Genomic DNA, 24503 nt, shown 5'->3' on the forward strand with positions numbered 1-24503 from the left:
CTGATCAAACTCAAGGAGCCCCTGGGCCATTTCCACAGAGCTGCTGCCCAGCCACGCAAAGTGATCCAAAACGGATCAGAGCAGCCCTGCTCTGACATCAGCCTGGTCTCTCAACATCCTTGGATTCATCCTGTCTGGTCCAATGGACAACCAAAGGTTGACCTTACCCATGTAGCCCCTGACTTGATCTGCATCCACTCCTGGATTTCGCATGGGGTTCTGCCTCTTAGGCACACGGAACCGGGAGACCTTGCTGGTGAAGACGCAGGCCAAGAGTACCTCGTACCTGTCTACACCTACTCTCTGCAAATTCAGCCGTGACCACACATTATCTTTGTTTATTCTTTAGCTGTTCCTGAAGGAGTAACTGCTCATTGTTGTGCCCTTCAAATCCCTTGCAAGTGTCAACTCTACGGGAGCTTTGGTTTTCCAAAACCAACCATATTCCTCAATTCCTCCTTTGTTTTCATCCTTGCAGCCACCTCTTCATGCTTCCTTTTTTCTATGGGGCTTCCCCATGAGTGTCTGGTTTCCCCCAGCTCTTCTTCTGGTAGCTCTGCCTGTTGTCCTGACTATGGGTATGACCACACTCTCGCACTTGAAAGACGCTGTCCTTGCAGACCACTGTACTGCAGACCCTCTGCTGCCCTTCTGTGCTGCTCACATGGGCTCCCCCCAAAAAAGTCAGAAGACTAGGCCAAAGTCTGCTCCTCTGAGGTCTGTCATCTGCATTCTTCTATTCTCCTTCTCCTTGGGAGGTGAGACCCCACTATTTCATGGTCACGACAGCCAAGGCTGGCACTGGTTTTCATAAAACTTGTGGATACCAGTGCTGATGGAGTGAAAGACGGAGCTACAGACTGCAGTGGAGAAAACTCGGACTTGAACAAGGCTGCTGTAGTCCCAGGTGGCTGAAGAGAGAAATGTGGGTTGGGACAAGGACTGCCCATAGAGTGTCTGACATTTGGGGTCTTTACTTGTCTGTATTTTCAGCCTCCATTGGAGATGTCGGCTTTCAATACCATTTGGAGATTGCCGCTATCACTTAATGTGTAAGAAAAGAAATGAAGAAAACTGGAGCAAAAGGAAAAACCTTTCTTATTGTTTTCTATTACTGCAATATTTTAACTTCTGAAATTTCTCTGATTAACCAGAAAACAACTAAAGAGTTAAGAAAATCATGCCTACAGGCTTGGCTTGTGGGTGAGTTTTGCATGTTAATGAGCCCTCTGGTGCCAAGTTCCTGAACTGCAGATCCTGAAAGCCCAAGCCTCTGGAGAAGCAGAAGTCAGCAGCAGGCCCTTGGGATCATCGAGTCCAGCCACCAATCCCACTCTACAACGTTCTCCCCTACACCACATCCCCCAACACCACACCGAAACGACTTTCGAACACATCCAGGGACGGGGACTCCACCTGGGCAGCCTATTCCAGTGTCTGACCACTCTTTCTGGGAAGATTTTTCCCTAATGTCCAGCCTAAACTTACCCCGTTGCAGCTTGAAGCCATTCCCTCGTGTTCTGTCGCTAATGACCTGGGAGAAGAGACCGGCACCGACCTCTCTCCAACGGCCTTTCAAGTAGTTGTGGAGAGCGATGAGGTCTCCCCTCAGCCTCCTCTTCCTCAAACTCAACAGTCCCAGCTCCTTCAGTCGCTCCTCGTACAAGGTCATCAATAACGACGTCGAACAGAAACGGTCCCAACACCGAGCCCTGAGGGACACCACGTGTGAGCGGCCACCAGCTGGATTTAACTCCATTGACCACCGCTCTTTGGGACCATCCAGCCAGTGCTTGACCCAGCAGATCGTACGCTCATCCAGGCCGTGAGCCGCCAGTTCTTCCATGAGAATTCCATGGGGGACAGTGCCACATGCTTTTCCAAAGTCTAGGTAGACACTGTCCACAGCCTTCCCCTCAGCCAATAATCGGGTCATCTTGTCATAGGAGGAGATCGGGTTCCTCAGGCAGGACCTGCCTTTCCTAAACCCACGCTGGCTAGGCCCCATCCCCTGCTTGTCCATCGGACGAGTTGTAATGGCGCTCGAGATGCCACGCAGCCTCCCCCTGCGCCTTTCAGACGTCTCTCCCGAAGTACGTCCGGCCGTCCTGGGCTCCTGCATCCTTCAGGGCAGCCTCCCACGGGACTTTGTCCAGCAGTCTTCCCAACAGGTCAAAATTCGCCCTCTAGACACAAGCGAGACCTCGTGGCTGGACGGTCAGAAAAATCCCGTCTGTCCTCTCCTCCAGCCTCCCCGCGCTCGGCAAGAGGACAACCTGCTGCCTCCTGTTGGGCAGGTCACGAGCAGCCCGGGTGAGAACGGCCTCTTCTCTCACGGGGAGCTCCCCCTTCTCCAGCGGGCGTTGCAGGTCGTGGAAGGAGAGCTCCAGAAACTCTGCGGACGCCCTGGTCACCTCCTCCCAAGTGACGCGGGATGAACTCGTGGGCCGCTTCTCGCCGGTCGGCACTGTGGGGGTAGCGGGTGAATCGCCAGCTTTGTCCTTGCCCTCCCTCCGGCGGCGGCGTAGAAGGCCTGCCTGTCTGCTGGCTCTGGAACGCGCCCCATGACGACATCACAGACCTGGGGGGGGACCGGGACTGGGAAAGAAGCCACGTCGAGGTCAATGGAAGCTGGGGGGGGTGTTCCCATGGGTGTTTTGGGGTTCCCCGTGGGGGATATTGAGGGCTTTTTGTGTCCCGTGGGTGGGATTTACAGACGCATGGAATGGTTGGGGTTGGAAGGGACCTTAAAGGTGATGGGACTTCCTTGTAGGCCCCCTTTAGGGTCTCCCCGGAGCCTTCTCTCCCGCAGGCTGAACGACGCCGACTCTCTCGGCCTGTCCTCCCAGCAGAGGGGCTCCAGCCCTCGGAGCGTCTTTGTGGCTTCCTCTGGACTTGCTCCAAAAGGAACAAACCCCACAAGGCTCGGGGTGGGGGGGGGGGGGGTCACGCGTCGCTTCTGTCGAGACGCCGCGTATTACCCGCCTTCCGCCGGAGCTACGTTGTGGCTAGGACCGAGGGACAGAGCGCAAGCAGAGGCTCGTGCGCCGCCGGTAACGCAGCAGCTGAGAAAGAGCCGATGCTCTGGGCGGCCGCTCTCCTCGGCCGAGTCCGCTCCGAGTCGTCGCTGTCGCAGTTTAGGCCGGGCGTTAAAACAAGAGACGGATGCTGCCTTCTCACTTCTCTCCTGAGGAAGGACGGAACGCGAGGGAGACTTAAGGACCGGAAAAGAAAACTCTTTCATCACGAAACATAAACAGAAAAGTAATACGGAGGAGAGACAACAAGAGCAAGCGCCTCTCTGCGCGGCATCCCTTCGCGTGAGACGGAAATAGAAGGTCTGGGCGCTCTGGAAGCGGATACTACCGGAAAAATATGTCGTTATTTTCAGAGAGTTCAGTTAGTCGGAAGAGACTTACCTGAAACATAGAATTACCGTACGGAAAACCGCTTCTGCTGTACCTCAGTCCAGCACATTCGCACACGGCGACGCGACCTCACATTGACGTGAAAAACAAAAAAAAAAATAAAAGAAGAGTTGCCCAATTGTATTCATGGAGCCACCGGTCAGATTTTCCCTTTAATACCTCGTGCCGAGCCACCTTCGTACGGCGCTCCTCTCCGTTGCCCTGCGTCGCTCTGCCCGTCTCGTCTTTCCGCACCTAAAAAAAAAAGAAAAAAAAAAAAAAACAAAACAAAACCACCACAATATCAAACATTAGCCTGACGCAGAGCAGCAGCTTAATTCCAAAGGTCTTGTTTCTGCTTAAAAACGCTGTTCGACGAGGTCCAACTACAGCCTGCCATCAAAAAAAATTTAAAAAAAAGCCGCCCCACACACGTTACACCCCACGCAAAGCGGCCTGAACACCTTGGAGGTATTGTCTCCTTCGCTAATCGTGACCTCCCAGGGGCCCGCCGCAAGCCGCAAAGGCCCCAGGGCCACCGCGAGACCCTGCGCGCCATCGGGGAAGGCGATGAGCTGTCTCGTACCCTGCAAGGCAACGTGCCTTACGTCCCTGCCGCCTCCTCAAAGCCCTAAAACCCCGTAAACGAACGCACGCGAGACCTTCCCCCTAACTCCTACTGGATAATCTCACAACCGGCCCAATTAAGGGCAGTCGAAGCAGCTGCTTACAGAGCGCGGCACGGAAGCGGCGAAAAACGGGATTCCGTCTTCAAGGAAGCCAGGAATTACAGCAAATCACACGCAGCGCCTGGGATATCAAAAAAAAAAAGGAGAGACGTGCTCTTAAACCACCCAGCCGCGCTGAACGCTCATCGCAAAACCACTGATCTGAGGGGGGCGGGGGGGGAAAAGTGGTAACATCGGAGCCCGCTTTCTACGACACGCGGCATCAGGCCTCGCGTCAGCTGAAAAGTCCTAAGATTTCATACCTCTCCTGGTCTGTGACTTTGAGCCCCGAGACGGGCTCCTGGAGGACTAAAGTGCCCCAGAGACGCCCGTCGGAGGACTGAGGGGGCACGTCCCGGAGGACAGCGGGGCGGCGGAGTCGGACACCCGGGAAACCGCCGGGGGCCGCGGTGACGCCTAAGAGCCGATACCGGGAGCCCCGACGGCCACTCTCGGGGTCAGGCGGGCGGCACCGAGCCGGACTCCCGGCGGTCCCGGTTCTCCCGACGGCCGCCTGCGCTCTGGGGACCGTCCGGGGAGTCCCGGGGGTGAATGTGGGGGGGGGTCCCAGGAGTCCCCAGAGAGTCCTGGGGGGAACAGGAGGGGTCCCAGGGGTCCTGGAGGGGGGGGGGGGGTTGGTCCCAGGAGTCCCCAGGGAGCCCTGGAGTGAACAGGAGGGATCCCAGGGGTCCTGGAGGGGGGGGGGGGTGGTCCCAGGAGTCCCCAGAGAGTCCTGGGGGGAACATGAGGGGTCCCAGGGGTCCTGGAGGGGGGGGGTGGTTGGTCCCAGGAGTCCCCAGGGAGCCCTGGGGTGAACAGGAGGGGTCCCAGGGGTCCTGGAGGGGGGAGGGGGTTGGTCCCAGGAGTCCCCAGGGAGCCCTGGGGGGAACAGGAGGGGTCCCAAGGGTCCTGGGGGGGGGGGGGGGTGGTCCCAGGAGTCCCCAGGGAGTCCTGGGGTGAACAGGAGGGGTCCCAGGGGTCCTGGAGGGGGGGGGGGTTGGTCCCAGGAGTCCCCAGAGAGTCCTGGGGGGAACAGGAGGGGTCCCAGGGGTCCTGGAGGGGGGGGGGGTTGGTCCCAGGAGTCCCCAGAGAGTCCTGGGGGGAACAGGAGGGGTCCCAGGGGTCCTGGAGGGGGGGGGGGGGGGGGGGTTGGTCCCAGGAGTCCCCAGGGAGCCCTGGGGTGAACAGGAGGGGTCCCAGGGGGTCGCAGACGATCCCAGAGGGGTCCCGGGAGAAGGCGGAGGGTCGCGGGGCGTCCTGCAGAGCTCTCGGGGGGTGGGCGGGGGGGTGTCCCAGGAGATTCTAAGGGGCCTCAGGGGGATCCTGGGGGGGTTTGGGGCCCCATCACGCCCTCAGGACCCCCCTCAGCCCCCTCGTTCCACCCCCCCCCAGCCCTTCTCAAGGCCTCCCCGTTCCCCTCAGGACCCCCGTCCCACCCCCCAGGGCCACCTCAGCCCCCACCCGTTCCCCCAGCCCCCCTCAAGGCCCCCCCTCACCCCTCGGCCCCACAGATTCCCCTCAGCCCCCCCGTTCCCCCCCCACAGTTTCCCCCCCCCGGGACCCCCCAGCCCTTCCCGAGGCCTCTCCGTTACCGCCCGCCCCCCCCCCCCCCCCCCAGCTCACCTCGACGCCGTCCCGCTGCCTCATGACGTGCTCGAAGGCGGCCCCGGCCCGGCCCCCGCCCGCCGGGCCCCGCTGCCCGCCCGGGCCGCCCCGCTCCGCTTTCGAGCCGGCCGCCATTTTCTCCCCCCCTCAGCTTTCCGAGAGCGCCGCGGGCGCCTATTGGCCGCCGCCCTCCCCTTATTTGGAGAGTCCCCGCTCCATTGGCCCGTCGCCGCCGTCAATCCCCGCCTCGCCCCGCCCCGGCGGAGGGATCCGACCAATGGGAGCGCGGCGCCCCGCCCTGTCATAGGCCCCACCGCCCCCCCTTGGGCCCCCGCGGCGGTTTGGGGCGAAAATTCCGCCTTTTGAGGCAAAACTTTACCTTGTTTTAAGTTAAAAAAAAAAATATACTACTTTTATGGGTAAGAAGCCCGCGTTTTATAGGGGAAAAAAGCCCTCGTTTGACGGGAGAAAACGTTTATTGCAAAAAAAAGGCCTGATTTTACGGTTACAACATCAAATGGGGGGGGGGGGGAGGGAATCCCCATTTCACAGCAAAAAAACACCCCATTTTTTGGCGAAAATTGCTCATTTTGCGGCAAAACCTTCTTAATATTATGGCAAAAAAAAAAAAAAAGATGGGAAAAGAAGTATTTTGGGTGAAAATACGCACGTTTTGTGGCTCCCTGGAAAGCGCGTCTTTTAGACGACCCCCCCCCAGGTTTTATGGGGGAAAATACCCTCATTTTATGGAAAAAACCCTCATTTTACGGAAAAAAACCCCTCTTTTATGGAAAAAAACCCTCTTTTTATGGAAAAAAAACCCTCTTTTTATGGAAAAAACCTACTTTTTATGGAAAAACGGCTCATTTTATAGCAAAAATAAACACGGCAAAAGAAGCATTTTATGGTAAAAAGAGTCTCCTCGATTCACGGTCAGAAAATATGAATTTTAAGGTAAAAAAGTCACACGTTTTATGGTAAAAAAACCCCTTATTTTAAGATAAAATAAAACCCTTATATTAAGGGGGGGGAGAAAAATCATTTTAAGGTTAAAAAATTCCTCATTTTAGGGCAAAACCCGCTCATTTTACAGCAAGAGAGAGAGAGAAAAATAAGGATTTTGATGGCACAAAAGAAGCATTTTAGTGCAAAAAAACCCTCCTCGTTTTATGCTGAAAAAAAAAGCTGAATCTTATAATGAAAAAGTCCACACTTTAAGGTTAAAAAACCTTATTTTACGGGCAAAAAAGCCCTCGTTTTAAGATTTAAAAAGCCCCCTCCGTTTTATCACCAAAAAAGACCCTCATTTTGAGGAAAAAACACCTCCGTTTGAGGCAAAAAAAGTTCTCATTTTAAGTTAAAAAAACTTAATTTTAGAGGCCTCATTTTATAGCAAAAAAAACCTCCTTATCTGGAGTAAAACCACCCCCCCCTTTTCTGGCAAAAGAACCGCTTTTGGGTGCCAAAAAGAAAAAAAAAAAAGGCATTTTACGGCACAAAAATACGCGTTTTTGTGGCCGAAGCTTTATCACAAACCCCACACGTCTGACGGCCAAAACCACACCCTTTACGCTGCAAAGGCACGTTTGTGAGGCGAAAATACACATTTTATGACCAAAAATACACATTTTTCAGCAAACCCACACCTTTTTAAGGCAAAACACACGCATTTTACAGGAGAAAAGAAAACCCCACCCGTTTTCTTCTTTTCTCAAACCCCCAAATCCTCCTTTTTTCCCCCAAACCAGGCACCTTTCCGCCAAAAAAATATATTCCGCCTTTGCCCCTGACCCCAAACTCCCTTTTTTTTTTCCCCACAAAAAAGGGAAAAGCAGCGGATTTTTGTCTTGGCTTTTTTTTTGCCCCAAAACCGTGACTCTCTCGGCGAAAAATCTTGAATTTTGTGGCCTCGAAAATACTGACGTTTCCACCCAAAATCCTTGACTTCTTTTGCTCCAAAAATCTTCACTTTTGTGCCCCCAAAAAATCTCGACTTTTCCCCTCCAGCGATCTCCATGTTTTCACCCCAAAATAATCTTGATTCGGGGGCCGCGGAAAAAAAAAATCTTCCTTTTCATCCTCCAAAATCTTCACATTTACGCCCCCAAAAATCGTGAGTTTCGCACTCCAAAAATCCGTACTTTTGCACTCCAAAATCTTGACTTTTTCTGTCCAAAAAATCTCCATTTTTTTTTTTTTTGTTTTGGCCCCAAAAATCTCCATTTCCCCGTCCCCAAAATCCCCACTTTTGGGCAAAAAAACCACCAAACGCCTGGTTTGCCCAAACCCGCCAGTTCTACACACTAAAAAACCCCTAAAACCTGATTTTTTTTGGGCCCAAATCCCCAATTTGCCTCTTTCCTTCCCAAAAAGGTTCCCCCTCCGCCCCCGCCCAGGACAGTTGAGGTTCTCCTGGACATCTAGAACCTTCTCAGACGCCTGGGACCCCACCCAAGCCCCAAAATTGTCCTCTGCGACCGCCCCCCCCATGGGCACATGGACCTTCTGGATGGTTGAGGTTCTCCTGGACGGTTGAGGTTCTCCTGGACACTTGGGTTCTCCTGGACGGTTGGGTTCTCCTGGACAGTTGGGTTCTCCTGGATGGTTGAGGTTCTCCTGGACAGTTGGGGTCTCCTGGACACTTGGCTTCTCCTGGACGGTTGGGTTCTCCTGGATGGTTGAGGTTCTCCTGGACAGTTGGGGTCTCCTGGACGGTTGGGTTCTCCTGGACAGTTGAGGTTCTTCTGGGCAGTTGGGTTCTCCTGGACGGTTGAGGTTCTCCTGGACAGTTGGGTTCTCCTGGACACTTGGGGTCTCCTGGACAGTTGGGTTCTCCTGGACACTTGGGGTCTCCTGGACAGTTGGGTTCCCCTGGACGGTTGAGGTTCTCCTGGACACTTGGGTTCTCCTGGATGGTTGGGTTTTCCTGGACAGTTGAGGTTCTTCTGGGCAGTTGGGTTCTCCTGGATGGTTGGGTTCTCCTGGACACTTGAGGTTCTCCTGGACACTTGGGTTCTCCTGGACGGTTGAGGTTCTCCTGGACACTTGGGTTCTCCTGGATGGTTGGGTTCTCCTGGACAGTTGGGTTCTCCTGGACAGTTGGGTTCTCCTGGGCAGTTGAGGTTCTTCTGGGCAGTTGGGTTCTCCTGGACGGTTGAGGTTCTCCTGGACGGTTGAGGTTCTCCCGGCCATCCAGGACCTTCTGGGCCACTTGTGTCCTTCAAGGTACTGGCAGCCCCAACCCAGGAGGTCCAGGAGACCAGGGGTACCGGTACCAGAAGCGATAGGTGACGGCCCAAGCCGCCCAACCCAAGGCGGCGCCGGCGGCGTTGCGCGGCCAATCGTGACGGTAGGCCAAGGTGACGGCCAATAGGAGCTGCCAGACCACCACCAGGGCCACGTTGAGGAGGAAGAGGAGGCAGAGGGCCACGCCCGGCCGCCTGGGTCCTTCTGGGAGGCCATCTTCATCCTCCTTCCACCACGGCGCTTGGGGGCTCCAGGCGGGCGGGGGCGGCCCCACGGGTGGCCCCATGGGGGACGATGACCTCACGGGGGACGGCGACCTCATGGGGGACGGCGACCTCATGGGGGACGGCGACCTCAGGGGTGGCGGTGGCCCCATGGCGGGTGGTGGCCCCATGGCGGGCGGTGGCCCCATGGCGGGTGGCCACCGCCCGGACGCCTGGGTCCCGCCCGAGATCAAACCGCCCAATGAGAGGCCTCGGAGCAACCAACGCCAGAACTTCTGGGTCCTCCCCACGGCGGGGTGGGGGGAGGAGAAGGCGGGGACCTCCCAGCCCGGGCGCCGGGGTCCCTCGAAGGTCTCCCACCCGGCTCCTTCGTGGCCCCACCCCACACGTTGAGGACCTTCGTGGCCCCACCCCACACGTTGAGGTCCTTCGTGGCCCCACCTCGCCCACCCGGGTCCCTCCTGGCCCTCCCACCCCACACGTCGCAGCCCTTCCCCCCTCCACCCCGTCTCTTGACCTCCAGCGCGGCCCCACCCCACACCTGGAGGTTCCTCAGCCCCCCAACCTCCCCGTTGATGTCCCTCAGCCCCCCAACCCCTCCGTTGAGGTTCCTCAGCCCCCCAACCCCTCCGTTGAGGTTCCTCCGCCCCCCAACCTCCCCGTTGATGTCCCTCAGCCCCCCAACCCCTCCGTTGAGGTTCCTCAGCCCCCCAACCCCTCCGTTGAGGTTCCTCCACCCCCCAACCTCCCCGTTGATGTCCCTCAGCCCCCCAACCCCTCCGTTGAGGTTCCTCCGCTCCCCAACCTCCCCGTTGAGGTTCCTCTGCCCCCCAACCTCCCCGTTGAGGTCCCTCAGCCCCCCAACCTCCCCGTTGAGGTTCCTCAGCCCCCCAACCCCTCCGTTGAGGTCCCTCAGCCCCCCAACCTCCCCGTTGAGGTTCCTCAGCCCCCCACCACCTCCTCCCCCGAGGACCTTCTCCCCTCCTCCTCTTCCTCCATGGGGGGTAGAGGACCCGCCCCAAAGCCCCGGCTTCTTCGGCCAATCCCAGGCCGCAATGGACCAAGGCGAAGGCTTGTGGGGAGGCCCCGAACCCTTCCCACCGATGACCCGCCCCACGGCAGCTCTGGGGGTCTCCGTGGGGCAGGAGGAGGAGCCCCTCGGCCACGGGGCTCCAACAGCGGCCGGTGGCGGCTTCCAAGGCGGCGAAGAGCCGTGGGGCGGCGCGGGCCAAGGCCAGCCCCACGGCCCAGCGCCCCACGGCGCGCAGGAGGGCGTCCCCCGCGGGCCGGGCCAGGGGCAGAGCGGCCACCAGAAGGGCCACCAGGAACACGGTGGTCCAGCCCCCGGCCGAGGCCACCAGGCGCCTGCGGGAGGGCGAGGGAGGAGGCTGTGGGGCTGGCGGGGGGGGGGGGGCACTTGGGGGGCGCGGGCGCCCTGGGTCCCCTCTAGGGCCCGCCCCACACCTTGGGCCTCCCCACCCGGGGTCCTCCTTTCGGGGGCTCTAGGGGGCCGCCCCATAGATCCGCCCCCCCCCCCAGACCCATGGCGTGCCCCCCAGCCCCGTAGCCACCACCCCCCCCCCCCCCGCCCCATAGGACCCCCCTCGCCAGCCCCATAGCCGCTTCCTCAGCCCCATAGCCACCACCCCGGCACCATACAACCCTCCCAGCCCCACGGGCAGCTCCCCAGCCCCATAGATCCCCCCTCGACCCATAGATCCCCCAGCCCCACGGTGTCCCCTTAGCCCCATAGCCATCCCCCCCCCAGTCCCATAGCTCGTCCCAGCCCCATAGAATCCCCCAGCCCCATAGATACATCCCCAGCCCCATAGCCACCCCTCTGCCCCATAGCCTTCCCCTTAGCCCCATAGCCACCCCTCTGCCCCATAGCGTCCCCCCCAGACCCATAGCCACCCCTCTGCCCCATAGCCTCCCTCTTAGCCCCATAGCCACCCCTCTGCCCCATAGCCTCCCCCCAGACCCATAGCCACACCTCTGCCCCATAGCCTCCCCCTTAGCCCCATAGCCACCCCTCTGCCCCATAGCATCCCCCTTAGCCCCATAGCCACCCCTCTGCCCCATAGCGTCCCCCCCAGATCCACAGCCACCCCTCTGCCCCATAGCCTCCCCTTTAGCCCCATAGCCACCCCTCTGCCCCATAGCATCCCCCCCAACCCATAGCCACTCCTCTGCCCCATAGCATCCCCCCCGACCCGTAGCCACCCCTCTGCCCCATAGCATCCCCCCCAACCCATAGTCACCCCTCTGCCCCATAGCCTCCCCCTTAGCCCCATAGCCACCCCTCTGCCCCATAGCATCCCCCCGACCCATAGCCACTCCTCTGCCCCATAGCATCCCCCCCCAACCCATAGTCACCTCTCTGCCCTATAGCCTCCCCCTTAGCCCCATAGCCACCCCTCTGCCCCATAGCTTTTCCCCCAGCCCCACAACCACACACACACACCTCCCCCCCCCCCAGCCCCATAGCTCCCCCCAGCCCCACAACCGGCCCCACTCACGCCTCCAGCAGGTTATGGGGCGAGGCCAGCAGGCTGTGGGGGTCGGCGCGGGCCTTGAGCGTGGGTCCCAGCCCCACAAGTACGGCCAGGGCCAAGGCGTGGGCCCGGGGGAAGGCGGGGGAGCCCAGGACGGCGGCCGCCCCACGGCTCAGGGCCTGGATGGCCGCCCCACACCACCCCATGGCCGCCCCCCACGGCCGCCCCACGGCCGCCCCACGGCCCGCTGGGAGAAGCGGCGGCCGGGGACAGGTGGCCGGGAGGGGACAAGGACACGGGGAGGACACGGGGGGGGGACACGGGGGGGGACGGACGGACGGACGGGGACAGATGGGGGGACATCGGCCGTGGGGCAGGGGGGGACGGGGGGACGTCAGATGTGGGGCACGGGGGGGGTGGGGGGTGGGGGAACTTATGGGTCCGAGGCGACTTGTGGGTCCGAGGCGTCACCTTGACGCACCCCCCCCCCCCCCCCAGACACAAGTAACAGCCTGGGCGGCACTTGGGGGTCACAGCGGTTTATTGTGGGGCGACGCTGTGGGGCCGGGGGGGGGGTGTCACCCCGCGTCCCCCCCCCGCGTCCTCGTCCTGCGGCTCCCGGTAGCCCCACAGACGGACGGTGCCGTCCCACTGCGAGAGGGGGGACAGGGGTCAGCCCGCCCCATAGCGACCCCCTGGACCCACAGACCCAGCCCCATAGATCCCCCCCCACCCCGACAAACACCTCCCAATTCCATAAAAACTTTCCGTCCCCATAGATCCAGCCCCATAACCCTCCCCAGCCCCACAGAGGCCCTCCAGACCCATAGATCCAGCCCCATAGCCCTCCCCAGCCCCACAGAGACCCTCCAGCCCCGTAGATCCATCCCCATAGCCCTCCCCAGCCCCACAGGGACTCTCCAGCCCCACAGACCCAGCCCCATAGTGACTGCCGGACCCATACTAACACCCCCCAGCCCCATAGATCCAGCCCCATAGCCCTCCCCAGCCCCACAGAGACCCTCCAGACCCATAGATCCAGCCCCATAGCCCTCCCCAGCCCCACAGGGACCCTCCAGCCCCATAGATCCAGCCCCATAGCCCTCCCCAGCCCCACAGAGACCCTCCAGCCCCATAGCCCTCCACAGCCCCACAGGGATCCTCTGGCCCCATAGATCCAGCCCCATAGTGAATGCTGGACCCATAGTAACACCCCTCAGCCCCATAGATCCAGCCCCATAGCCCTCCCCAGCCCCACAAGGACCCTCCAGCCCCATAGATACAGCCCCACAGCCCCCCGCAGCCCCACAGAGGCCCTCCAGCCCCATAGACCCAGCCCCATAACCTTCCCCAGCCCCACACAGACCCTCTGGCCCCATAGACCCAGCCCCAGTGTGACCGCTGGACCCATAGTAACACCCCTCAGCCCCACAGATCCAGCCCCATAGCCCTCCCCAGCCCCACAGGGACTCTCCAGCCCCATAGATCCAGCCCCATAGCCCTCCCCAGCCCCACAGAGACCCTCCAGCCCCATAGACCCAGCCCCATAGTGACTGCCGGACCCATACTAACACCCTCCAGCCCCATAGATCCAGCCCCATAGCCCTCCCCAGCCCCACAGGGACCCTCCAGCCCCATAGATCCAGCCCCATAGCCCTCCCCAGCCCCACAGGAACCCTCCAGCCCCATAGATCCAGCCCCATAGCCCTCCCCAGCCCCACAGGGACTCTCCAGCCCCATAGATCCAGCCCCATAGCCCTCCCTAGCCCCACAGGGACCCTCCGGCCCCATAGATCCAGCCCCATAGTGAATGCTGGACCCATAGTAACACCCCTCAGCCCCATAGACCCAGCCCCATAGCCCTCCCCAGCCCCACAGGGACCCTCCAGCCCCATAGATCCAGCCCCATAGTGAATGCTGGACCCATAGTAACACCCCTCAGCCCCATAGATCCAGCCCCATAGCCCTCCCCAGCCCCACAGGGACTCTCCAGCCCCATAGATCCAGCCCCATAGCCCTCCCTAGCCCCACAGGGACCCTCCGGCCCCATAGATCCAGCCCCATAGTGAATGCTGGACCCATAGTAACACCCCTCAGCCCCATAGACCCAGCCCCATAGCCCTCCCCAGCCCCACAGGGACCCTCCAGCCCCATAGATCCACCCCCATAGCCCTCCCCAGCCCCACAGGGACTCTCCAGCCCCATAGATCCAGCCCCATAGCCCTCCCTAGCCCCACAGGGACTCTCCAGCCCCATAGATCCAGCCCCATAGCCCTCCACAGCCCCACAGGGACTCTCCAGCCCCATAGACCCAGCCCCATAGTGACTGCTGGACCCATACTAACACCCTCCAGCCCCATAGATCCAGCCCCATAGCCCTCCCCAGCCCCACAGGAACCCTCCAGCCCCATAGATCCAGCCCCATAGCCCTCCCCAGCCCCACAGGGACTCTCCAGCCCCATAGATCCAGCCCCATAGCCCTCCCTAGCCCCACAGGGACCCTCCGGCCCCATAGATCCAGCCCCATAGTGAATGCTGGACCCATAGTAACACCCCTCAGCCCCATAGACCCAGCCCCATAGCCCTCCCCAGCCCCACAGGGACCCTCCAGCCCCATAGATCCAGCCCCATAGTGAATGCTGGACCCATAGTAACACCCCTCAGCCCCATAGATCCAGCCCCATAGCCCTCCCCAGCCCCACAGGGACTCTCCAGCCCCATAGATCCAGCCCCATAGCCCTCCCTAGCCCCACAGGGACCCTCCGGCCCCATAGATCCAGCCCCATAGTGAATGCTGGACCCATAGTAACACCCCTCAGCCCCATAGACCCAGCCCCATAGCCCTCCCCAGCCCCACAGGGACCCTCCAGCCCCATAGACCCAGCCCCATAGCCCTCCCCAGCCCCACAGGGACTCTCCAGCCCCACAGATCCAGCCCCATAGCCCTCCCCAGCCCCACGGGCCCCCCCCCAACCCCTCCCCGAGCCCCGCCCCTCAAGACCCCGCCCCTCCCCAAGCCCCGCCCACCGAGGCCGTGGCCAGGGCCCCGCCCTGGGGGTGCCAGCAGACGTCCCGCACGCAGGCGCCGTGATTGGTCAGCCGCCGCACGGCCCGCCCACTCAGCACGTCGTACACTGACGTCACACGGGGAGGGGGGGCGTGGCCAGAGCCACCGTCAGGCCACGCCCCCCAACCCCCCCCTCCCCCGCCCAGCCCCGCCCCCGCCGCGTGCCCCCCCCTCCGGCCACGCCCCCCAACCCCACCCCGCACCCCCATTGGCCACGCCCCCGCCACCAAGCCCCGCCCCCTCCCTCGGGCCACGCCCCCCCAGCGCCTCCACCCTCCAGCCGGGTCCTCAAGCCACGCCCCCTCCCTTTGGCCCCGCCCCCACCCCCGCGCCTCCCCCGGCCCTGCCCCCTTTGGCCCCGCCCCCCTTTGGCCCCGCCCCCCCCCCGAGGCCCCGCCCCTCACCCAGCACCGCCCCCGAGGCGCTGCCGGCCGCCAGGAAGAGGCCGGGGGGCGGGGCCAGGCGGCAGCGCAGCAGCGTGTGCAGCACCGCGTGACCCCGGTACGTCATCAGCGAGCTGTCGCCCGGCAGCGGCGCCGTCGCCATGGCTACGGGGGGGGGGGAGAGGATGGGGGGGGGGGGGTCGTCACCATGGCGACCGGACACCACCACCCACCCCCCCACCCCCGCCCCGTCGCCGGCGCGACCGGCTCAAGCCACGCCCCCTCCCGCCCCGCCGCGGCGGCTTGGACACGCCCCCTCGTTGCCATGGCGACCCGGGGGGCGCAGTTCGGATGGGGTGGGGGTAATTAGCATAGGGTTGGGGTAATTAGCATAGGGTTGGGGGTAATTAGCATGGGGTGGGGGTAATTAGCATAGGGATGGCGTAATTAGCATAGGGTTGGGGTAATTAGCATGGGGTGGGGGTAATTAGCATGGGGATGGGGTAATTAGCATAGGGATGGGGGTAATTAGCATAGGAATGGGGTAATTAGCATAGGGATGGGGTAATTAGCATAGGGTTGGGGATAACTAGCATGGGGTGGGGGTAATTAGCATAGGAACAGGGTAATTAGCATGGGGTGGGGGTAATTACCATAGGGATGGGGGTAATTAGTATGGGGTGGGGGTAATTAGCATAGGGATGGGGGTAATTAGCATAGGGATGGGGTAATTAGCATAGGATTGGGAGTAATTAAGGCGGAGGGGGGGGTTTACCCCATGGACAGGACTAATTAACCCACAGAAGGGTTTAATTACCCCAGGGGTGGCTCTAATTAACCCACCCTGGGGCTAATTAACCCCGGGGTGCGGCTAATTACCCCAGGCTATAATGGGCTTAATCACCCCACGGGGCCACGGCCTCCCCCCCCGGGGGCCTTAATCCCCCCAGGGATGGGTCTAATTAGCCCAGGGGGGGGATTAATTAACCCCCCGGCTGGGGCTAATTAGCCAAGGGACAGGTCTAATTAACCCCGGGGTGCGGCTAATTAACCCAGGGATGAGTTGAACCACCCCACGGACCCCCCCGGGACGCCTTAATTCCCCCCCACCCCCCCTTAATTAACCCACCCCTCCCTTAATTAACACCCCCCCCCCCTTAATGAGCCCGGGGGGACTCACCGCGGGGGGGCGCCCGCTGCCAGCGATAGTCCCAGCTCTGCCGGGCCACGGCCCGCCGGGCGGCCGCCAGCCCCCCCGGCCCCGCCGGGCGCCGCAGGTCCCACAGCTTGGCCGTCTGGTCCTTGGAGTTGGAGACCAGGTAGCGCCCGTCGCCCTGCGGGGGTCGGGGGGGGGGGACACTGACACACCAGTTCCACCACAAAGCCAGCCCAGTTGCTCCCAGTTGAGCTTAGTCGCCCATAGCTACAGCCCAGTTGATCCTACAGCCCCTCCCCGTGCGCCCACGGCCACCCACAGCATCTAGAGACCTTCTGGAGGACATCCCCGTTTGACCAGTTCCACTATAAACCCATCCCAGTTGCTCCCAGTTGACTCCAGTTGACCTTATTCACCCATAGCTACATCCCAGTTGACCCTAGAGCCCCTCCCCGTGCACCCACAGCCACCCAAACCATCTCAAGACCTTCTGGAGGACATCCGAGTTTGACCAGTTCCACCACAAACCCATCCCAGTTGCTCCCAGTTGACTCCAGTTGACCTTATTCACCCACAGCTACATCCCAGTTGACCCTACAGCCCCTCCCAGTGCTCCCAGCGCCACCCAAACCATCTCAAGACCTCCCGGAGGACATCCCAGTTTGACCAGTTCCACCACAAACCCATCCCAGTCCCTCCCAGTCCCTCCCGGGGCTGACCCGGGGGTGCAGGAAGGTGATGCCGTCGCGGTGGCCGGCCAGGAGGCCGACGGGGCGGGGCCGCCCCTCCCCCAGGCAGCGGCGGTCCCAGGCCCGGCAGACGCCGTCGTCCCCCCCCGAGAGCAGCAGCTGCCCCGCCCCGTCCCCCAGCGCCACCGCGTTGACGTCGTCCTCGTGGGCCTCCACCTGGGGGGGGGGGGGGGGGGGAAGGTCAAGGTCACCCCGAGGTCCGGGGGGGTGGGGGTGGGGTGGAACTGACCCCTCGGGGCGGCCTTGGGACCACGGGGGGGGTCTTGAGCTCCGTAGGGTGACCTTGACCCCACGGCGTGACCTTGACCCCCCCCCCCGAAGGACCTCGACCCCACCCTGCTCCCCGTTGACCCCACGCAAGGCGGGGTGACCCCGCCCCCCCCGGCCCCGCCCTGACCCGTAGGGTGCGGCGTTGGACCTCCCGGTCGTAGACGTAGAGGCAGCCGTCGTTGGCTCCGCCCACCACCTCCCGCCCGTCCGGCCCCACGGCCAATGAGAAGACGGCGAAGCGGCGCTCTTCCGGCCTGGCAGGGGGCGGGGCCAGCGGTGGGCGGGGCTGGCACCCACCGCCACCTAAAGCCCCTCCCAGTTGGTCCCGGGCCCCTCCCAGTTGGTGCCAGTTGGCCCCAGTTGGCCCCAGTTGACCCCAGCCCCTCCCCAGTTGACCCCAGTTGCTCCCAGTTGGTTCCAGTTGACCCCAGCCCCTCCCTGGTTGGCCCCAGCCCCCTCCCAGATGATCCCAGTTGATCCCAGTTGACCCCAGTTTACCCCAGCCCCTCCCCAGTTAACCCCAGTTGACTCCAGTTGACCCCAGTTGACCCCAGCCCCTCCCTGGTTGGCCCCAGTCCCCTCCCAGTTGACCCCAGTTCACCCCAACCTCTCCCCAGTTGACCCCAGTTGACTCCCGTTGACCCCAGTTGACCCCAGCCCCTCCCCAGTTCACCCCAGTTCACCCCAACCTCTCCCCAGTTGACCCCAGTTGCTCCCAGTTGGCCCCAGTTGACCCCAGCCCCTCCCTAGTTGGCCCCAGTTGCTCCCAGTTGACCCCAGTCCCCTCCCAGTTGACCCCAGCCCCTCCCCAGTTGACCCCAGTTGCTCCCAGTTGACCCCAGTCCCTCCCCAGTTGACCCCAGTTGCTCCCAGTTGACCCCAGTTGACCCCAGTCCCCTCCCCGGTTGACCCCAGTTGCTCCCAGTTGGCCCCAGTTGACCCCAGCCCCTCCCCGGTTGGCCCCAGTTGCTCCCAGTTGGCCCCAGTTGACCCCAGCCCCTCCCTGGTCGGCCCCAGTTGCTCCCAGTTGGCCCCAGTTGACCCCAGCCTCTCCATAGCTGGCCCCAGTTGCTCCCAGTTGACCCCAGTCCCCTCCCAGTTGACCCCAGTCCCCTCCCCAGTTGACCCCAGTTGCTCCCAGTTGGCTCCAGTTGACCCCAGCCCCTCCCCGTTTGGCCCCAGTTGCTCCCAGTTGGCCCCAGTTGACCCCAGCCCCTCCCTGGTTGACCCCAGTTGCTCCCAGTTGACCCCAGCGCCCCCCGCAGCATCTCCAGACCCTCTGGAGAACACCCCAGTTTGACCAGTTCCCCCGTAAACCCATCCCAGTTGCCCCCAGTTCACCCACGGCCCCTCCCCAGTCCCTCCCAGTGACCAAGCCCCGCCCCCAGACCCACAGCCTGCCCCCCAGAGACCACCGACCCGCCCTGTAGCCACGCCCGCGCCCCACAGCCACGCCCCGAGCCCCTCCCACCCCGTTGGCCCCGCCCCCTGGCCCCGCCCTACCGCAGGTCGAGGGCCGTGTGGTTGTCCCCGTCCCCGTAGATGTCGTACACGTGGACTGGGCGGGGCAAAAAAAAAGGGGGGGGTGGGGCGTGGCCTCCTCAAACCACACCCTCTCGACCACGCCCATCTCTCACTGACCACACCCCCCCCATAAGCCCCGCCCCACCCCGGAGCCCTGAGACTCTGACCCCCACCCCCCCAGGCCCCACCCCCGGGTGATAACCACGCCCCCTCGGGTCTGGCCACGCCCCCTCGGGTCTGGCCACGCCCCCTCGGGTCTGGCCACGCCCCCGTGGGCTAAGCCACGCCCCCCAGGGCCAAGCCACGCCCCCCCCGGGGCCAAGCCACGCCCCCCCCAGGGCCGCTCCCTGCAGCCAGAGGAGCCGCAATGGGGCGCTGGGGGGGGAGAGGGGGGTGTGGCCTTACCCCACCCACTTAAGCTCCACCCCCACGCTCTGGACACGCCCCCCGCCTTAAGCCACGCCCCCCCGCCTTAAGCCACGCCCCCCAGCGGCACCATAAGGGGGAACAGACGCACGGTGGGGGGGGGGGGGTGGCATTGGGGGGGGGGGTCCTGCCCCGCCCGCCTCAGCTCCACCCACCCCCCCTCCCCCCCCGCCTGACCACGCCCATCCCCCCCCCCCCTCCCCCACTCACTGTAGTCGGACCAGCTGGAGTAGAGGCACTGGGAGGCGTCGGGGCTGAAGGCGACGTCGAGGATGCTCCAACCCACGTCGCGGCCCCGCGAGGCTCGGAAGAGGCGCAGGCCCTCCCCCCGCCACTCGTAGAGCCGCAGCGTCTGATCTGGGGGGGGGGGGAAAAGGGGGGAGAAAGGCATCGTTCCGCGCCCCACCGATCCCCCCCCCCCCCCCAGTGCCTTCCCCCCCGCTCCCTGCCCCACAAGTACCTTGGCAGGCGGAGACGAAGAGGGAGCCGTCGGGGGAGAAGAGGCCGCAAAAGGCCTTTTGGGGGTAGGTGTCGGTGAAGACGACGCGGTTGGGGAGAAAACTTGGCGGTGGGGGGGGGGGGGGTTGTTGCGGAGAGATGTGGGGCTGGGGTGTGTGTGGGGCGGGGGGGGGGCGCGGCCCCACAACCTGCCCAGCCCCCTTTCGCGGGACGGTTCGGCCCTTTTTTCCGCCCCGGGGACTTACTGGGAGCTGAGACGGGTTTTTTCCCCCGCGGAGAAGCCGCCGTTGCGGCACCGGCCCCATTCGCGCTGTGGGGCAGGGGAGCCGGGCGTTGGCGACCCATAGAAGAAGGCTGGACCCATAGCAGACGCGCACAACCCCTCCCCCTCTCCAGCCCCATAGGACCCCTAAAGCTCCCCTGTGCCCCGTAGCTACCCCAGAGCCCACCTCTGCCCCATGGAACACCCACCTCCCCCGCCACAGGCACCCCCCAGCCCCACGGGACCCGCCCCCGCCCCACAGAACCTCCACATTCCTCCCCATAGGAACTCCCCCGGCCCTATAGGACCCCTCGCCGGCCCCACAGCGACCCCCATAGGACCCACCCCCCCACCCCCCCCCCAGCCCCACAGCCCCCCTCCCCAGGCCCCCGGGACCCCACGCGGACTCCCCCCTGCCCCATAGAACCCCCACGGGACCCGCTCCCGGCCCCACAGGAACCCCCCACCTCGCCCAGGCCCCGCCCCCTCGCCCAGGCCCCGCCCCCTCGCCCAGGCCCCGCCCACTCCCCCAGCCACCCACCTGCCCAGGCCCCGCCCCCTCGCCCAGGCCCCGCCCCCTCCCCAGCTACACACCTCCCCAGGCCCCGCCCCCTCGCCCAAGCCACGCCCCTTCATCCAGGCCCCGCCCACCCCCTGCCGCCACCCACCTCCCCAGGCCCCGCCCCCTCATCCAGGCCCCGCCCACCCAGCGACCTCCCCAGGCCCCGCCCCTTCATCCAGGCCCCGCCCCCTTGCCCAGGCCCCGCCCCCCCCCAGCCACCCACCTCCCCAGGCCCCACTCCCTCGCCCAGGCCCCGCCCCTTCATCCAGGCCCCGCCCCCTCGCCCAGGCTCCACCCACCTCCCCAGGCCCCGCCCCCTCATCCAGGCCCCACCCCCTCATCCAGGCCCCGCCCCCTCGCCCAGGCCCCGACCCCCTCCCCAGCCACCCACCTCCCCAGGCCCCGCCCACCTCTCCAGGCCCCGCCCCCTCGCCCAGGCCCCGCCCCTTCATCCAGGCCCCGCCCCCTCGCCTAGGCCCCGCCCCCTCGCCCCGGCCCCGCCCACCTGGCGCAGGAGGCGGGGCAGGCTGCGCTCCGCAGGCCCCGCCCCCCCGAGGCCCCGCCCCCCCGCCAGCTCCAGCTGCGCCTTCAGCTCGTGCCCGTCCAGCACCCGCGTGTCGGGGGGGGGAGGGGCTGGGGGGCGGGGGGAGAGGGTCACGTGATGGGTGCCCATTCCCCCCCCCCCTCCCCCCCCCATATCCCCCCCCTAAAAGGGACCCGGGACCCCTCCCCCCCTCCCCCCCCCCCCCAAAAAAGGGACCCAGGACCCCTCCCCCCCTCCCAAAAAGGGACCCGGGACCCCTCCCCCCCTCCCCCCCCCCCCAAAAAAGGGACCCGGGACCCCTTCCCCCCTCCCCCCCCCCCCAAAAAAGGGACCCGGGACCCCTCCCCCCCTCCCCTCCCCCCCAAAAAAGGGACCCGGGACCCCTCCCCCCCTCCCCTCCCCCCCCAAAAAGGGACCCGGGACCCCTCCCCCCCTCCCCTCCCCCCCAAAAAAGGGACCCGGGACCCCTCCCCCCCTCCCCCCCCCCCCCCAAAAAAGGGACCCGGGACCCCTCCCCCCCTGCCCCCCCCCAAAAAAGGGACCCAGGACCCTTCCCCCCTCCCCCCCCCCCAAAAAGGGACCCAGGACCCCTCCCCCCCTCCCCTCCCCCCCAAAAAAGGGACCCGGGACCCCTCCCCCCCTCCCCCCCCCCCAAAAAAGGGACCCGGGACCCCTCCCCCCCTCCCCCCCCCCCAAAAAGGGACCCGGGACCCCTCCCCCCCTCCCCCCCCCCCAAAAAAGGGACCCGGGACCCCTCCCCCCCTCCTCTCCCCCCCAAAAAGGGACCCGGGACCCCTCCCCCCCTGCCCCCCCCCAAAAAAGGGACCCAGGACCCTTCCCCCCCTGCCCCCCCCCAAAAAAGGGACCCAGGACCCTTCCCCCCTCCCCCCCCCCCAAAAAGGGACCCGGGACCCCTCCCCCCCTCCTCTCCCCCCCAAAAAAGGGACCCAGGACCCTTCCCCCCCTGCCCCCCCCCAAAAAAGGGACCCAGGACCCTTCCCCCCCTGCCCCCCCCCAAAAAAGGGACCCAGGACCCCTCCCCCCCTCCCCTCCCCCCCAAAAAGGGACCCAGGACCCCTCCCCTCCCCCCCCCCCCAAGTTGCCCCTCCCACCCCCCAGGGTGCCCCTCCCCCCGCCTACCTGGGGGGTCGTGCCCGGCCCCTCCCCCCCCCCAGGGCTCCTCCTCTTCCTCCTCCTCCTCCTCGGAATCGGGGGGGTCCCGCCTCGCCCCTCCCCCGCCCCGCGCCGGCCCCGCCCGGCCCCTGGGGGGGAACCAGCAGGGGGCGCCCTTTGGGGGGGGCGGGGGGGGGAAGGGGCCGAAACCCCCCTCCGGGAGGCGCCTCATCGCCCGTAGGGCACCCCATAGCCCCCATGGGGCACCCCATAGGCCACGGGGCGTCCTCCGGCCCCCCTGGACACCCCATAGCGTGCCCTAGAGATCACCCCGGAGCCTCTGGCGCCCCCCCGTAGCCCCCCCAGGGCATCCTGTAGCCTATAGGGCGGGGCCGTGGGGCACCCCCCAGCCTATAGGGCCCCCTATAGAGCCCTAGAACAGCCTATAGACCCATAGCTCCCCCCATAACCCCCACAGCACCCCCCCAGCCCCGCCCCCACCCCCTACAACCCCTCCCCCATCCCCTACAGCCCCCCATGTCCCCTCCCCCATCCCCATAGCCCCGCCCCCACCCCTATAACCCCTCCCCCATCCCCTACAGCCCCCCATATCCCCTCCCCCATCCCTATAGCCCCTCCCCCATCCCTATAACCCTGCCCCCACCCCCTATATAGCCCCCCTCCCCCACTCCTATAGGCCCCAATAGGCCCCCATAGCCCCTCCCCCACCCCTGACCCCTCCCCCATCCCCTACAGCCCCTCCCCCACGGCCTTTAGCCCCTCCCCCACCCCTTACAACCCCTCCCCCATCCCCTACAGCCCCTCCCCCCACCCTCTTTAGCCCCTTCCCCACCCCAATAGCCCCCCATATCCCCTCCCCCACCCAATTAGCCCCTCCCCCCACCCCCTTTAGCCCCTCCCCCACCCCAATAGCCCCCCATATCCCTTCCCCCATCCCTATAGCGCTACCCCCACCCCCTACAACCCCTCCCCCATCCCCTACAGCCCCTCCCCACCCCTGATATAGCCCCCCTCCCCCACCCCTGTAGGCCCCAATAGCCCCCCATAGCCCCTCCCCCACCCCTGACCCCTCCCCCATCCCCTAGAGCCCCTCCCCCACCCCAGTAGCCCCCCATATCCCCTCCCCCACCCCTATAGCCCCTTCCCCCACCCTCTTTAGCCCCTCCCCCACCCCAATAGCCCCCCATATCCCCTCCCCCATTCCCTATAGCCCCTCCCCCACCCCCTTTTAGCCCCTCCCCCCCGGTACCTGCGCAGGAGATAGGCCAGCACTTGGGCCAGGTCGACATCTTCCTCCTCCTCCTCTTCCTCCTCTTCCTCCCTCTCCCCCTCCCCCTCCTCCTCCTCCTCCTCCTCGGGATCGGGCCCCTCGGGCTCCCCCCGGGGCGGGGGGGGGGGAGGTGGGGGCCTGTCCCCCGCCCCTCCCCCCCCCGCGCTGCTGCTGTGGGAGCCCATGGACACCTGGGGGGGGGGGGGAGAGTGAGGGGAACCCCCCCGTAACCATGGCAACGGCCCTGGGACACCCCCCCCCCCGAACCCCCTTGTAACCACGGCAACCACCGGGGACCCCCTGTGTCACCATGGAAACGGGCCCAGGACCCCCCCCGGAACCCTGGCAACGGGGTTAAGACCACCCCCCCCCACCCCCCGTCACCATGACAACCCCCCAGGACCCCCCCTGTCCCCATGGCAACCGCCCCCCCCCCCCCCCCGTAACCCCGGAAGCGGCCGCGGGACCCCCTTGTACCTTCCCCCCTCCCCCCCGGCCCCGCGTCCGACCAATCAGCGCCCGCCTTGCTGCCGGGGGGGGGTGGGGGGTGTCCCGTCCCCCTCCCCACCGCCCACCAATCAGCGACCCCCTCCTTACCTCGCCCCTCCCCTTCGTCCGGACCAATCAGGAGCGGGCTCCGGCCGGCGCGCGCGCCCCCCGCCCCGCCGCTTGTTTACGGCCGCGCGCCGCAGGGGGCGGAGCCGGGGCGGGGGGGGCGGGGCCGGCGCCCATTGGTGGCGGCGGCGGCACGTGACGCCGGAGCGCGCGGGGGGCGGGGGGGAGCGGAAGTGAGCGGCAGCGGTTGGGCGCGGCGCGGCCGGCGGGCGCTGATTGGCTGGGGATGAAGGGGAGGCGCTGATTGGCCGGGCGGCTGGCGGGGGAGGCGCTGATTGGCCGGGGGAAGAGGAGGGACGCTGGCCCCGCCCCCCGCCCGCCCCTGACATCACTCGGGAGCACCCAATGGCAACGCGAGCCCCTCCCCCCCCACCCCC

The 24503-nt window shown here is 64.8% G+C and overlaps 1 protein-coding gene across 5 annotated transcripts; it reads right to left on the bottom strand.

Annotated features, from left to right (window-relative positions):
- Positions 1-12103: 12103 nt before the first annotated feature.
- On the bottom strand, positions 12104-24470 carry DCAF11 (DDB1 and CUL4 associated factor 11). Of its 5 annotated transcripts, none has more exons than XM_074568084.1 (14): positions 24109-24470; positions 23491-23702; positions 22248-22518; positions 21069-21196; positions 19985-20049; positions 19741-19841; positions 19491-19637; positions 18834-18888; positions 17458-17584; positions 17031-17216; positions 16336-16489; positions 15177-15320; positions 14733-14839; positions 12104-12356 (listed from the first exon to the last, which is right to left on the bottom strand). In XM_074568084.1, the coding sequence occupies exons 1-14, from the start codon at positions 24453-24455 to the stop codon at positions 12139-12141; spliced, it is 2262 nt and encodes a 753-aa protein (XP_074424185.1). In that variant the 5' UTR covers positions 24456-24470; the 3' UTR covers positions 12104-12138. The 5 variants fall into 5 exon arrangements, 4 of the variants coding, with proteins under 4 accessions (XP_074424185.1, XP_074424187.1, XP_074424186.1 ...); XM_074568085.1 differs by having other exon boundaries at positions 12228-12356; positions 19741-19795; XM_074568086.1 differs by lacking the exons at positions 19741-19841; positions 24109-24470 and adding an exon at positions 23989-24051 and having other exon boundaries at positions 22248-22369.
- Positions 24471-24503: the final 33 nt, after the last annotated feature.

This window comes from Larus michahellis, chromosome 32 (genome assembly GCF_964199755.1).
Source record: "Larus michahellis chromosome 32, bLarMic1.1, whole genome shotgun sequence".
NCBI classification, from domain to species: Eukaryota; Metazoa; Chordata; class Aves; order Charadriiformes; family Laridae; genus Larus; species Larus michahellis.

Excerpts from the sequence above, each read along its gene's own strand:
- DCAF11 (XM_074568084.1), bottom strand. The coding sequence starts at position 24,455 with ATGTCAGGGGCGGGCGGGGGGCGGGGCCAGCGTCCCTCCTCTTCCCCC. Across the intron at positions 21,197-22,247 it reads GGCCGGGCACGACCCCCCAG|CCCCTCCCCCCCCCGACACG; the intron begins GTAGGCGGGGGG and ends CCCGCCCCCCAG. Across the intron at positions 17,585-18,833 it reads CACACGGCCCTCGACCTGCG|GCCGGAAGAGCGCCGCTTCG; the intron begins GTAGGGCGGGGC and ends GCCCCCTGCCAG.